Below are 15,810 nucleotides of genomic sequence, written 5' to 3' on the forward strand. Positions count from 1 at the left end.
ACCATAATTCAAAGGCATCAATTCTTCAGCGATCAGCCTTCTTGATGGTCCAGCTCTCACTTCCGTACATTACTACTGGGAAAACCATAGCTTTAACTATACAGACCTTTGTCGGCAAGGTGATGTCTCTGCTTTTTAAGATGCTGTCTAGGTTTCTCATTGCTTTCCTCCCAAGAAGCAGGTGTCTTCTAATTTTGTGACTGCTGTCACCATCTGCAGTGATCATGGAACCCAAGAAAGTGAAATCTCTCACTGCCTCCATTTCTTCCCCTTCTATTTGCCAGGAGGTGATGGGACCAGTGGCCCTGATCTTAGTTTTTTTGATGTTGAACTTCAGACCATATTTTGCGCTCTCCTCTTTCACCCTCATTAAAAGGTTCTTTAATTCCTCCTCACTTTCTGCCATCAAGGTTGTATCATCAGCATATCTGAGGTTGTTGATATTTTTTTCCGGCAATCTTAATTCCGGTTTGGGATTCATCCAGCCCAGCTGGATGTACTCATAGTTGTAAGCAATAACTCCGCATAGTATGCATTTTTGTATCATATGCTATTTGCCCGTTTTTCTTTTTTATACATACATACATACTTCCCCCTAAAATGTGCATTTCTTGTAAACACTGGTTGGTTGGAGAACTGCATCCAAAAATTCAGATAAGTACAAATTTTGAACGATGGTTGTGTTTTGGTTCTCATATTGTTTTGATAGATTTGATATATACAGCTTTGAACTGAATCACATTTCTCCCCCATCCCTAGTCCCAGCTAGGAATGCTTGAGGAATTAGAACTTTGTGAATTCTGGTGCAAAATGACCACATCTGTATTTCCATTGGGAGTATTGGAATCAAGCTACCGTATTTTTCGCTCCATAAGACGTACTTTTTTCCTCCTAAAAAGTAAGGGGAAATACCTGTGCATCTTATGGAGCGAATGGTGGTCCCTGGAGCTGAATTGCCCAGGGGCCAAAAGCAGATTGTGCTTTTTATTTTACAAAGAGAAAAGGGAGTGTTGAAAGGACCCCGCTCAGCAGCTGATCAGCAAGAGATCAGGAGAGAGATAAGAGTTCTGGCTCCCTTTCAGCCCCGCCCTCCTTTGTTGAATGTGCTGCAGAGGGAGGTTGTTTGTTTCTCCAGCTACATGTGACTGGCAGATTAGATTATCTGTCTGGAAACTGTAGAAAGGGCTCCCTTTCCTTAAGATTTTTCAGAAATGTGAGTTAAACCCCATAAAAATGGGGCTGTTCCTCTTTGCTTTTCCCCCTTTGTAAAAGGAGCTTTGCTTTTCCCCCTTTGCAAAAAAGTTGCAAAACCTTTAGCTGATCCTAAAAAAAAACAACCAGGGCTTTTCCCTTTGCAAAAAAAGCTGCAAAACTTTTAGCTGATCCTAAAAAAAGGCCTTTTGCCTTTGCAAAAACAGCTGCAAAACTTTTAGCTGATCCTCGGAAAAAAAGAAAAGAAATGAAAAACAGGGCTTTTAGAGGAGGAAAACCAGAAAAATATTTTTTCCCCTTGTTTCCTCCTCTAAAAATGAGGTGCGCCCTATGGTCCGGTGCGTCCTATGGGGCAAAAAAATACGGTATTCTCCAAGGCTGGATCTCCACTGATCTGCTAAATGTTATTCAATTGAATGTTTTGTAAGGCTCAATGGCAATTTCCCTTTGTCGGTGACTTGCTACTCTGCAGCGTCCTCTGGTGTTACATTTTAACGTTATAAACTAGTGTAGATCACAAATGGTACTGAAGAATTAAACATGTTTGCATCCATTAAACTATCCTAAGGCTTCTGCAGTTTGTTTCAATGGAATTTCCAGCACAACCCAAGCTGCTATGAATAAGTGCCACTTATACATTATACCAAGACCCTGTGTGTGCCAAGACAAATCTTAAAGTATTCTGTGCTTCTGTTCCACATAATTATTATTTGCTTGTTCCAATGGTTTCCTATTCCTATATTCCTTTTATTGTCTCAGCTACACTGTGGGGTAGGATAGGCTATTAATGCCTTGAAAGGTCTGCCATTGAGCTTCATAACTGTTTGGGAAATGTCTTATAGGTGCATTTTAATTGAACAAATTTCTGCAGTATCTCCCAAGTTTTTGCAGATTCACTAATAATGTTTTTAAAAAAGTAAAAGCTATCCAAAAACGGGAATTGATTTTTTTAAAAAGTAAAATAATTTAGAACATACAACAATACAAGCCCTATTTTTTCAAATTAATTTGCCAATTAAAAAGGGGACATTGCTCTGCTACATATATCACCAGCTTTGGGGTAATAATAATAATAATAATAATAATAATATATTTATACCCCACCCACTCTGGGCGGCTCCCAACAGAATAAAAAAGCAATAAAATATCAAACATTAAAAACTTCCCTAAACAAGGCTGCCTTCAGATGTCTTCTAAAAGTCAGATAGTTGTTTATTTCTTTGACATCTGATGGGAGGGCATTCCATAGAGTGGGTGCCACTACCAAGAAGGCCCTCTGCCTGATTCCCTGTAGCTTCACTTCTCCAAATAACAGAATTGTAGAGTTGGAAGGGACCCCGCAGATCATCTAGTCCAACCCCCTGCATTGCAGGAATGTCAACTAGACCATGCATGAGAGATGGCTACCCAACCTCTGGTTAAAAACCTCCAAAGAAGGAGAGCCCACAACCTTCCAAAGGAGTCTGTTCTATTGTCAAACAGCTCTTACTGTCAGAAAGTGCTTCTCGGTTTAGTCAGTTGGAATCTCTTTTTTTTGTAACTTGAAGTCATTGGTTTGGGTCCTACCCTCTGGGATGCGGGTGGTGTTGTGGTCTAAAAACCACTGAGCCTCTTGGGCTTGCTGATCAGAAGGTTGACAGTTTGAATCCACACGACGGAGTGAGCTCTTGTTGCTCTGTCCCTGCTTCCGCCAACCTAGCAGTTCGAAAGCACACCAGTGCAAGTAGATAAATAGCTACCGCTGTGGCAGGAAGGCAATTGGCATTTCCACATGCTCTAGCTTCCAACATGGTGTCCTGTTGCGTGGCAAGGTACCAAACCCTCCCAGGAAGTTGGAATAAAGACACATGAAACAGTATTTAAAGTTAATGGGCAAGAAAGGCCACAACTTTATTGGTTACAGAATGTGAGTGGTAATGGCTTAGGCATCGGAAACCACACGACTATATCTGACTCCTGACCGTCTGCAGGAAGTCTTGGAAGGGTTAACCACCAGTAGGGGGAGCCCTGCTGATGCACATCAACTAGGAACTTCCCCAGGGTCACCGCTAGGGGTTGTGCTATGGCCCTAACCCCCTGTCTGGGGCATCAGACAGAGACCACGCCCCTCGGATTCCTTTAACGGAATACCCTTGAATTAGGAGGGGTAGGTGATGGCCACTACCTCCCCTCACCTTCAGCCTAATACTCCAATGCCTAACCGTCAAACCTTACAAAGTTGTGACGATTTGCTACGAGGTCAGGCGAAAAACCAAATAGCTGGTGCCAATTTGCCAAGTAGGAAAAATTCCTACCAGGCCCCTGTTGAAAAACAGGCAAACAACCGTGGTCCATAGCAAGGTCAAGAGATAAAGAGCCTAACCTTAGGGAGGGAGGGAGAACTGAGCAAACAGGAAGAAAAGTGGTGAGTCCTCGGCCGTGGCCAGTTTTAATAGCCCGTGCCACACCCCCGGACCGTCTAGATTGGACAGCCAAGGAATGATGCTGCCGAGGACTCCCCAATGGTGCAGGGGCTATACTGCCCCATGCGCATGGGGGAGGGCTTGCTCCCAACCCGCAATGTCATCTCCCAGGGAATGGGAAATGGCTTTGGCCAGAAGCGGTTCAGTCATGCTGGCCACATGACCAGGAAAGCTGTCTGTGGACAAATACCAGCTCCCTCAGCCTGTATCAAGATGAGTGCCACACCCCATAGTCGCCTTTGATTGGACTTAACTGTCAAGGGGTCCTTTACCTTTTTTTTTTTTAACCTTACCCTCCAGAGCAGCAGAAAACAAGCTCGCTCCATCCTCTATGTGGCAGCCCTTTATATATTTGAAGACTACTTTTGAGTGTGAATATATTGTGTATTTTTACTTAACCCATTGGTGAGCTTTATGCTCCCTTATTTGGATGTGTGTTAAATGAACTGTTAATTGTTGCCTTTTTTCTGTGTTCTATTGCAATTATTATACTTTTCATTATGTATCATTATTGCATTCCTGTAATTTAGGCTTTTTATGTGAATTGCTTTCAGAATAGATGCATTTGTGGAAAACATGGCATGCAAATAAATTGGCTGTAACTATGATATACATCTGTGTCAAGAGATGATTGTTTTCATTACTAGTAATTGCAGCTGAAAATGCAATTGTACATGATTAATCAAAAGAATCTCCACCCCCCTCAAAAACCTTGCTTTTTTTAGGATTACCAGAGCTGTCTTTTTATTGTCACAGGCTGGAACTAATGGATACATGGCTCCTGAAATCCTAAATGAAGAGAATTACACCTACTCAGTGGACTGGTTTGCTATGGGATGTAGTATTTATGAGATGGTTGCTGGTCGAACTCCATTCAAGGATTTCAAAGAGAAAGTCGATAAAAGTGAAGTTAAAAGAAGAACTATAGAAGATGAGGTGAAGTTTGAGCACGCTAACTTTGATGAGCCAACAAAAGATATCTGTAAAGCGTTCTTGGCAAAGAAACCAGCTGATCGTTTGGGAAGCAGGTAGGATTCTATTTACCGTGATTGAAAAAAGAAGTTAAGGAGTAATGCCATCAATTCGTTTTAGGGAAATGAGGTTCATAGGTTCTATAGAGTTTTCTAAGACTGTTTACGCTGGAAAGCTCCAAATGTGTCTCATTGTTAATGTTGGCCAGAAAGCAGAAGGGAGCTATCATAAATTGGATGTACATTTTACCCTTTGTAAGTTTTGTGTTCTCTTACAGCAGAGCAGACACAGGAAAACTGACTTCATGTATCAAAATGCTTTAAATGTTTCGTTAACTTAAGGGTGGCTATCCTATTGGAGTTTAACAACACCTGGAATTTAGTAACCATAAGTGGACTGAAAGGAAAACACTCAGCTTTAACTGGGCAGGGATATTATCTCAAGTCTGAAGTTCTTCTCTGATGGTTGTAGTCACATACATTTCAAGCACATTTAAGGCACACTGTAATTTATTAAGGGTGCTGGGGAATTATAGCTCTGTGAGGAGTAAACTAAGGTCCCGAGAATTCTTTGTGGGAAACCATGACTGCTAAATGCGCTTTAAATCTATGGTGTGGGTGTGGCCAGGTGACTTTGAAAGAACAAGGAGAAAAAAAATACTTTCCATAATTGTTTTCCTCCGAAGGCATAGTATGGAATGCGTTCTTAGAGCTGCTTTGCTTTTTTAATGAAATTCCAATTCATGGCCAGTGCATTGAAATACAGTTTCCTGATTCTGTCTTTTTCCTTTGTTCCCTTGTGCCTATCCCAGTGGATCTTGGGCAGGTAAAACAAAAACAATAGCAGGAGGAGTTAGATCTACTAAAGCAACAACTGAAGAATGTACCCTGTACACATGCATGTGTCTTGAAGGATCATATTGTCCACTGTGATTACTGCATGAAAGTCATGTACCAATTCAGTCTGCCGTGATATAGCAAAACACGTATACTGCTGCTTCTGCGCAGGTGATGTCCAATAATGACACAACAATAAGGGCTGTACTTTGGTTGTAAAATACAGCCTATGTAAAATACAGTGCACAATCCTTAATCTGCCCTCATCAATAATATTATTACAGGCCACCCCAGTCCGTGCTGAGCCGTGCACAGGATTCCAGGGGGCTTGGCCCTCAACCAGTGTCTGTACTCCTTTGTAGAATTGAAGATGTGGCAGAGGCTGTTGTGCCTTTAAGAAATATGATTTGTTCACATATTTACACCTGGATTTAGATGGAGGAAGTCCAGTTCCTACAGCATGGTCATCTCAAGAGGGTCTTGTTCCCCACAGCAGGGCAGCATTGGAGTTCAAGACACCTCTCCCAGCCTGCCTTCAACCAGCCAGCCAAGATTGCTCTGCCCATTTTTTCAGCTGCCGAACTCTTCTTGTGACATCACACCCAGTTACCTTGGCACCTTTCCAAATCTCCTGTCTCTGTTCACACCTCATGGCAGGGAAGTTCTCTTGCATTGTCAATGCCCCCCAATGTCCCTGTATTTGTTTCTTAATGACCTTAGCTGGGCCAGGTCTTCTTGCGTAGGTTAGCCCAGAAATTCCTCTGCACTTGTATTTCCCCTTCGTATCCCAAATAATCAAAATGCTACCATTTATTAACGTTTAGGGTTTACTGAGCCTCTTGGGCTTGCTGATCAGAAGGTTGGCAGATCGAATCCCTGCAATGGGGTGAGTTCCCGTTGCTCTATCCCAGCTTCTGTCCATCTAGCAGTTCAAAAGCATACCAGTGCAAGTACATAAATAGGTACTGCTGCGGCGGGAAGGTAAATGACGTTTCCATGCGCTCTGTCTTCTGTCACAGTGTCCCATTGCTCCATTGTCCCATTGGTTCAGTCCTGCTGGCCACATGACTCGGAAAGATTTCTGTGGACAAACGCCGGCTCCCTTAGCCTGAAAGCGAGATGAGCGCTGCACCCCATAGTCGAATTCGACTGGACTTAACAGTCCAGGTGTCCTTTACCTTTTTACCTTAAGCAAAATCCTACCATTTGTTAATGTTTAAGGGGGTCCCCCAAAACCTATACCTTTACCCCTTTTTGGAGAAAGGTTCATATTTCCACAGCTGTGCAAAAGAAATATCAGAAAAGTTGCTAACAACATTTAGAACAATACATCAAAGCAGACCATAGCACAGTGACACATTTAAAAACACAATAGCACTTCCTTTCCAAGTGATTCCCCAGCTAAGGGCACAACAGCAAGGATTGTGCTTGGGCTGATAGGCTCCTCTCTGTAAAATATAATGCACAATCCTTAATTCACCCCACAATGTGCCTTGAGAAACTAAAGTATTCCAATGTGCCATTTGTGTATGTGCCACTTTTCAGAGTTGCGTTAGCAGCACATGCAGTTCTGTTTCCAATCTGGTGGGGGGGGGGAGAGAGAGAGAGAGAGAGAGAGAGAGAGAGAGAGAGAGAGTGAAAGTGGGATAGCTAAGAGAATGGAAGGAAGAATTTGGCCAAAGTCGTATGTACTTAAACCTTGGTTATAGCTGGGAATAAGTATTAAGAGGGTAAACCAAACACCACATAGAAAGGTGGGTTTCATGGAAGATTTGAAGGAAGGGAAAGAGTTTAGAGTTGAAAACATCAGTGGGATAAATTTTAATTAATGTGGATCTACATCAGATGTCCGCACTGTTTTGGGGCCCATGGACACAATGACAACCTGGAAAGACTAGAATGGGTGCAACACACACTTCACAACCATGAACACACCACATCCTATTCTACTGGCTACGGCAAATGCTTCACCCTCCCCAAATCCTTGTTCTCATTTTAGTGAAGAGGGGAGCATGTGCTACATTTACAGCCCCTGATCTATGTGTTGTTCTAGTCAGCAGTCAGGATTTTCAGTGAGCCTAAAACTGGCTATTTGCTCAAGGGCAAACATATACAATATTACAAATAATATGTATTACTATGTTGTTTCTGCAGGAGAGTTTAAGAGCGCAGGCAGAATCCTGCAGAATATCACATAGGAATATACAACTTGAAGTGGGAGGGGGTGGCATGGTGTTTTTTTTTAAGTGATTTGGTTTTTCCAAAGGTCTTGGAGCAACGGATGCATGGCTTCTTGAACTCATGGAACTCTTGAACTCATAGAATCATTTCCTTTTGTCAGAAGGCCAAAGCGTACAACCTTGTGCGCTGAGGTATCGTCTCGTTTGGATGACCCTGTACTGTTTCAGTGGGGAATTCTAATGTGTCCGGAGGATGTGATTCTTCCCTTCACAGTATGAGTAAATTCAACTGTTTCTAGTTCTGTGTGACACAATTCAAGATGTAAAAAGTGTTAGGCAACTTCCCTCGCTCCAGTTCTGTCACTTAAAGAAAAAGCAAGCTTTCAAGTTTTTGTTATTTTGGGGCTGCATACAGTAGACGTCAGGATATATACAAGCACACGTTCTAAATGCTTAAGTCACTTCAGCCAATTGTCGACCTAATCATAGGTCCCTTGTCCAGGGACAACCAAAGTGGTGCCATCCAGTTGTTGCAGCGTTATATAAATATATAGTGTGGTGTAGTGGTTAAGAGCGGTAGACTCGTAATCTGGGGAACCGGGTTCGTGTCTCCACTCCATGCAGCTGCTGGGTGACCTTGGGCTAGTCACACTTCTTTGAAGTCTCTCAGCCCCACTCACCTCACAGAGTGTTTGTTGTGGGGGAGGAAGGGAAAGGAGAATATTAGCCACTTTGAGACTCCTTCGGGTAGTGAAAAGCAGGATATCAAATCCAAACTCCTCTTCTTCTTCTTCTTCTTCTTCTTCTTCTTCTTCTTCTTCTTCTTCTTTGAAAAATCCTGCTTGAAGAAGAGACATGTAAGACTTATCATAATCTAATGTTGGGGCCCCTTCCAACTTTACAATTCTTTGATTCATGACTAATTCTCTGTTGACAATGAACCATGCTATCTGAATGAAACCCAGAGGCAAGGTCAAACAGAACAAAAGTGAGGTAAAATAAGGTTTTGTGCTCCTTTTTGGACAAAAGGCCCCTATAAGCAGGAGAGAAAGGGTTAAGAATAGAAAACACAGACCATCAGACGAAATAAATATGAACTGCAGCAAATTATGTCAAGGACAGCCATGAACAGTAATGAGACCATAAAAACCATAAGAGTTTTGCACAAAACCAGGGTACTGGAATAACAAACTCATATATAGCCTTACAGGAAAAGGTGTTCTTTGTCATTATGAACATAAGGAGAGTCCTGCTGGATCAGGCCAAGGGCCCATCAAGTTCAGCATCCTGTTCTCACTGTGGCCAGCCAGAGACCACAAGCAGGTGTCATAGTGTTTAATTTTTTTTTATCAACCTAAAGATGTCAAAAACAACCTAAGAAAGAACCTCCTGAATCATACCAGTGGCCCATCTAGTCCGGCAACCTGTTCTAACAGTGGCCAACTTTATGCCTGTGGGGAAACCTGCAAGTGGGACCTGATCACAACAGCTCTCTCCCCTCCTGCAGTTTCCAGCAAGCAGTATTCAGCGACAGTGGAGGTTCGGCATAGCCATCAGGAGGCCAAACACACCCTCCAAGGAAGGATGTCCCAAAGCAAAAGGAACAACTTACCTTAAGAAAACAAGTTTCATAGTCTGCACATTTCTGCCTGTGTTTTATAACCTGTCATTCAACCCCACCCTACTTTTTACATGTGGTAATGTTCTTCCAGTTACTCGTGAAGTCTGCAGAAGGGCAAAGGAATCTTTTCTTTTTTACCACATCCGTGTTCCTGATCCTGTATGATCCTGCTGCAGCTTGCTAAATGTTGTATTAACCTCCGAGGGAATCGGAGAACCGCCTCGTAACCGTTATTTGTGCAGATGTTTTTCACGCTGCTGTTGATATTCCGAAATATGCTGCTTTAGCATTCCTTGCTAGTGGTGGTATTTTCTGCATGAGTACGAAGAGGATTCCATTCCCTGCCCCCCCCACCAGTCCCCTACCCACCATCCAGCAATATATTTGTTATCCTAAGTCTCTCAAAAGCAAAAGCAATATAATAAGATAATTCACAGAGAAGCACTGGAACGAAAGTAAGGGGGGGAAAGATAGAAATTCAAGGCATAGACCTCTAATCTTGTTTTATGCATTGTTGTTAGTGCCAGTAGCGGAAACACATACAGTATATCGAAATCCATGATCTTACAGGGTTCGAAAGGACCAAAGATGTTGTCATAATACGTGAAGTAATTTGAAATACTAAGATGGGGTGGGAGAGAGAAGCTTCCCACTGTATACTGGAAGTAGCAGAAAGCCTTCTATGCCCATTAAACTGGAGATATTGTTGCAGAACAGCTCATCCTTATTGCAAAGATTAGCTAAAGATTCTAAGGTCACTGAGACCTTGGGTTATCTATTTAAATACCTGTTGCGTAAGTTAAAGCTTCTCATAGGCAGCTTTAATAAGCACACCTGACCATTTAAAAATGTTCTGTTGTTTGTGATCAAGAGCCAGCATCAAAAGAGCTAGGGTCAGAAGAGATTAACTATTTCATCTCCTAGGAGATTTGTATAATTATATTTTGTACTCTTTGCCATGTGCGAACAAAAATAAACACAAAACCCTTCAGGCAAGTCCGTCTCCCAGATGGGAAAGATAAATGATGATCACAGGAAATCGCTCATCCACAAATTTATTTGCCTTGCAATGTTTATATAGCGCTCTTCAAAATTAATTTACAGAGCCATATACCATACAAGAGTATGACAAAGTAGCACAATGCAACGACTAAAGAACAATAAAAGCAACGTAATAATAAGCAACTAAAATTAAAACCAGCAATAAATTTTCAAGCAATGGCCTCAAAGGCTAGGACCAGATACTTGTCCCATCCTGTAAAGCAACAAGTGACAGGAATATTTTGAGAATTCTTTTAAATTGTTTGCCAGTGTGCAGGTTTCCTGAAAATAATAATAATAATAATAATAATAATAATAATAATAATAATAATAATTTATTTATACCCCACCCATCTGGCTGGGCCTCCCCAGCCACTCTGGGCGGCTTCCAACACAACACCAAAATACAATATTAAAAGCTTCCCTAAACAGGGCTGCCTTCAGATGTCTCCTAAAAGTCTGGTAGTTGTTTTTTCCTTTGACATCTGGTGGGAGGGTGTTCCACAGGGTGGGTGCCACTACCAATAAGGCCCTCTGCCTGGTTCCCTGTAACTTCACTTCTTGCAGTGAGGGAGCCGCCAGAAGGCCCTCAGAGCTGGACTTCAGTGTCCGGGCAGAACAATGGGGGTGGAGACGCTCCTTCAGGTATACTGGACCGAGGCCGTTTAAGGCTTTAAAGGTCAGCACCAACACTTTGAATTGTGCTCAGAAACGTAAAGGTATAAATAAGTCTGTTTATGAATTTGGTAAATTATAACATCAAATTATCACATCAAATTCAATGGCTTCTGTTCAGGACAAATTGGAGTTGTGTTGTGTTTATTTACTAAGAAACAAAAAGATACAGAGCTGGATCTCATGAAAGAGCAAGTGATATATAGAGAATGAGCCCTGTTTAGGTAAATCTGTCTGCAAATTCTCAAGCAGTCTTTATCTGGAAGGGGGAAAGGGAGATCCATCAGATACCCAATCCTGGAAAATCTATGGATCCCCTACTCTTTACTCCTATAAGGTCCCTATGGCCTCCGTTTACTTTTGTACTGTACATGCATGTATTTCAGCCTGGAGGTGGTGCTAAAATGCCACTTTGTAAGCAGGGGGTGATAGCTCTTGAATTTGTTTAAATGTTATTCCCTACCACAGCCTGCAGGCATTCAACTCAGCTGCAAGTAGGAGCTGGAGTGGGGTGGAGCCTGATGTGTTCCTCCTAAGCTGGCAGTAGTCATTTTTCAGGTACCACATTTTATTCCTTGCCTGTGGGTCACACATCTCTGAGATTCTATGCATGCCCACCAATATTTCACAGAATAAAACGGAGGCATGTTTATAGCACCCCAGTTTTCTAACTGAAAATCACCACCCAAGACCCCGCTGCATCTTTGCATTGCTGAAAGCCCTGCTCTGTTATATGCTGCATTGTCAATGCAGCATATCAGCTATCGACTAAAAACAACAAGAATGGTATCTCTTGTGTGGAATATGGCATGCTATGCACCTAATGGTGCCTTAGCATTAACATGCATGCAGGTATATGCTTGCATACCAGATAAACAATGCTTCCACTCCACACTCAGAAATGTGATGTGTAGAAACCCTGGGAAGCAGCTGAATCCTGAAGAATGACAACTCTAGCAACTCACGTTAACAACGTTTTAATGAGGCAGCCCTGAAGGGCAAAAGTGGAAACATCAGTTTTCTGGGCTCAGATTTCAAAAATTGGAGCTGGACAGATGAGGGAAATGTTAGATCATGATTCTCAGTTCCCCCCCCCCCCCAAACAATTCTAATACAATTTATATACTGCTTGATCGTAAGAACGGAACGGAACTGAAAGTGGTTTACAAAATTCTATTATTACGAATAATAATTCAGGGGGGAAAGAGTAATTTGTTGTTGATGATGTTGTTCAGTCATTCAGTCGTTCAGTCATGGCCAACTCTTCATGACCCCATGGACCAGAGCACACCAGGCACCCCTATCCTCCACTGCCTCCCGCAGTTTGGCCAAACTCATGCCAGTCGCTTCGAGAACACTGTCCAACCATCTCATCCTCTGTTGTCCCCTTCTCCTTGTGCCCTCCATCTTTCCCAACATCAGGGTCTTTCCCAGGAGGTCTTCTCTTCTCATGAGGTGGCCAAAGTACTGGAGCCTCAACTTCAGGATCTGCCCTTCCAGTGAGCACTCAAGGCTGATTTCTTTAAGGATGGATAAGTTTGATATTTTTGCAGTCCATGGGACTCTCCAGAGTCTCCTCCAGCACTATAATTCAAAAGCATCAACTCTTCGGCGATCAGTCTTCTTTATGGTCCAGCTCTCACTAAGAACTGTATATTCTTCTCGTACATTCTTATTGCTTTATATTATTATGATACAATAATAATTGTAGCCTTGCAGTTCCGTAATCACAAAAAGGCTTTAAACACTATAGTGTAATATCCATTTGTCATTGACTAAGCTCTCCAGGTGATGGACAGTCCTGCTTTTTAGCAAAGTTTAATTAGACATTTTCAGTAATCAGAAAATGGCCGAACAATGTCCAATGCATTTTTGTATTTAAGACTGTTGAGGTCTTCTCAAAGGGACCACCTGGGCATCCTGTGCAGACTGTCCTTCTATGCTTCTTGGAGAAAAGGTAGAGGACAGAAGAAATTCCATTTAAATGCACAAACATACACACCATTTGGGTACTCAACGAGTTTGCGTTAGAGCTGCTTTTCGATTCTGATGCTTTTAGGGCATATTTAACACATTTTAAATTACCTTCTGATTCCTTTATTATTGTAAGCCACACATGAAAGTGTCTGAAGAATTAGGTAAAAATCTCTATAATACATGAACATGTTCCAAGGGCTGCTTACCAGAATCTTTATTAATTGTTATTAGATGAATTTTTTGTCTAGTTTAAATAGTGCAGCATATCTAAAGTCTAGTGTTAAGACTGATGTTGATGCTTACGTTTCCAAAGCATGATGGTTTGAAGGGACCTACTTCCAAGTACATGTAGATATTCTTCAAATTTGCTTTTCCGCCTAATTAAAACTTGGTCCGTGAAATAGAAAACCCTTTTGTACCTTGAGCTAAGAATACATCAAACTAATTTATTTTTGATCACTTCTCTCTGATTTTGCAGTTGAATATACCTAAGATCTGTGCATGTTTGAGTTTAACCTTGAAATTCTCTTGTCTTATTTCAGGAGTGATGATGATGATCCCAGGAAGCATGCTTTCTTCAAATCAATAAACTTCCACAGGCTGGAGGCAGGCCTTATAGATCCCCCCTTTGTGCCAGATCCCAGCGTTGTCTATGCCAAAGATGTTGCAGACATTGCCGACTTCTCTGAAGTCCGGGGGATAGAGTTTGATGACAAAGACAAGAAATTCTTCAAGAAATTTGCAACAGGTGCTATCCCAATACCTTGGCAAGAAGAAGTCATTGAAACAGGACTGTTTGAAGACCTGAACAATCCCCACAGATTAGTTGCTGACTCGAAATCTGGAGTTTGTTTGTTGTTATAAATATTGCACCAGAAATATAAGGGTGGGAATGCACCATTGAACCTTCCATTATTTCAAAGACTCTAAGGTGTGTAGCAAGAACTCATTGTCGTCATAAAGGCAAGCTGAATAAACTGTTCTCTTCCATTTTGGTATTTAATTGGAAATTTTCAATGAAGAATGAGGATTATTTTAAGATAGCATGATGACTCAACAACTCATGGTGATTTCTGGATAAAATACACAAAATACACAAAATCATTTGGATATATATTTTCCTCCCTTGAGACTGCTTCTGCTTTGTTAGGTTTCAGTAGTGATACATCTAAGTTATTTACGAAAAAGACTTCTCACTGGAGTGACACAGTGTGTCTAAACTGATTGCAGTTAAGTAGGAAACTCAATAAAAATGTATATAGGCTATGCTTCTCCATTTATTAAGTATTAAAACAATAGTCAACATATTTTTGCTACTGATTGCAACTTCCTATCAGATTTCCTGATAGTATCTTTTCACTCTGATGAAAGCTGTAGTTTAAATTAAACTACAAAATGAATCACACCAGTTTGTAACTGGTCTTTAAAGAGAGAACAATATAAATGCAATAGGAATGTTTATTCAGCAAGCAATGGGATTAAAAGAAATGGTTAATTGTTTTTACAAGTGCTTTTAATGTTGGAAACTAATGTATATAACGTGTCTAGTTTAAATGTGTACTACTTCTGGTTCTTTTACAAAGCTTTGTAAATCTCTCACTTTGACATTTCTTTTTTGTGTGTGAGGGTGTTCTGAGGCTGGTTAACTTAGGCTGGCAAATCTTAGATAAAAATGTCTACTTATTGGGGGGGCGTTCTTCAACAGCAGAAGTTCATTTATGCAAGTTATGGTCCCACCCTGAATTCTCAGGTGAAATTATTTCTGTGGCCCTGCAGAAATGGATAAATTTAAAACCGAACATGCAATTGAACACTTGGGGAGGTTTATGATTGGAGAAAATCTCAAAACAGATGGCACCAAATTACTCACAGGTAAAAAATTTTTTTTAAAAAAATTATGCCATTTACAATCTTGAACCTAAGCCTGCCTCCCAGTCAGTTTATCTATGTGGTTGCCACCCAGCAGTGCGACTCCAATTCTGATCGCATTCTGAATTTCATCCAGTAATTAGATATTGTTGTGCTCCAAAGTTTTGTATAAAACTGAGTTAATTTACAAAGAGCTGTGTCTCCTCTGTTTATTCCCTACCGTTTCAGCTTTTTTGTTTTGCAATCTGCACATCTTATCCTCAATAATATTGATACTTGAGAAAAAAGCCCTACTACAGATGGAGTGATTCAAGGAAAACAGACAGAAGCCTGAGCCAAAAAGATCTTTTGTTTCTGTACATTCCTTTAACTGAAGGGAAAACATTTTTAAAAATTTAAAAATTAGCCCAGACTTATTTCAGACATCCTCCCATTTGTGGCTGCTAGAATTAGAAGGGTACAGAATCAGAATTCAGGCCTAAGCTAAAACCACAAGAGACCTGCTTATTAAGATGTGACAAATTCTGTGTTTTGCCCTGTATACTGCAATGTTCTATTTTCGGTTCAGTTGTAATCTTAAATTAATCTCAGAACCATCTCCCATGAGGCAGGGTGAAGCTGTTGCCTCAAGTGAGATCCCACGGAGCACACGGAATCTCATGAGATTTCAGCAAGATCTTGCTGGAAATTTGCACCAATGCTGGCACTGCTTCCCTGGTGGAGGCAGTGGCAGGGTGGCACTGGCCATTTCACCTCAAGCGCTGTCCCTGTGTGTGAGCAGCTATGCTTGTCTTTTGCAGAAGTGTCAGGGCTTATTCTGGGCTTGGAAAAGCGATTCAGGTTCCAGATCCAATTTAAAAATAAAATAAAATACTAACTTAGAAGATACAGGGGAGGCCAGAGCTGAAAATGGAGTTTGGTGAAATGTGGAAAGCAGTGGGAGAGCCCACCCAGTTACTGGAAAT

At 41.4% G+C, this 15,810-nt stretch overlaps 1 protein-coding gene across 1 annotated transcript in view; it reads left to right on the plus strand.

Annotated features, from left to right (window-relative positions):
* The window catches only part of GRK7 (G protein-coupled receptor kinase 7), a 46,783-nt gene extending 31,943 nt beyond the window's left edge, over positions 1–14,840 (plus strand). The window contains exons 3-4 of the mRNA XM_033150368.1: positions 4,431–4,702; positions 13,519–14,840. Coding sequence (XP_033006259.1) covers positions 4,431–4,702; positions 13,519–13,840 — 594 coding nt within the window. The 3' untranslated portion in view covers positions 13,841–14,840. The remainder of the gene's footprint in view (positions 1–4,430; positions 4,703–13,518) is intronic.
* The last annotated feature ends 970 nt before the right edge of the window (positions 14,841–15,810 follow it).

Source organism: Lacerta agilis, chromosome 5, assembly GCF_009819535.1.
Source record: "Lacerta agilis isolate rLacAgi1 chromosome 5, rLacAgi1.pri, whole genome shotgun sequence".
NCBI classification, from domain to species: domain Eukaryota; kingdom Metazoa; phylum Chordata; class Lepidosauria; order Squamata; family Lacertidae; genus Lacerta; species Lacerta agilis.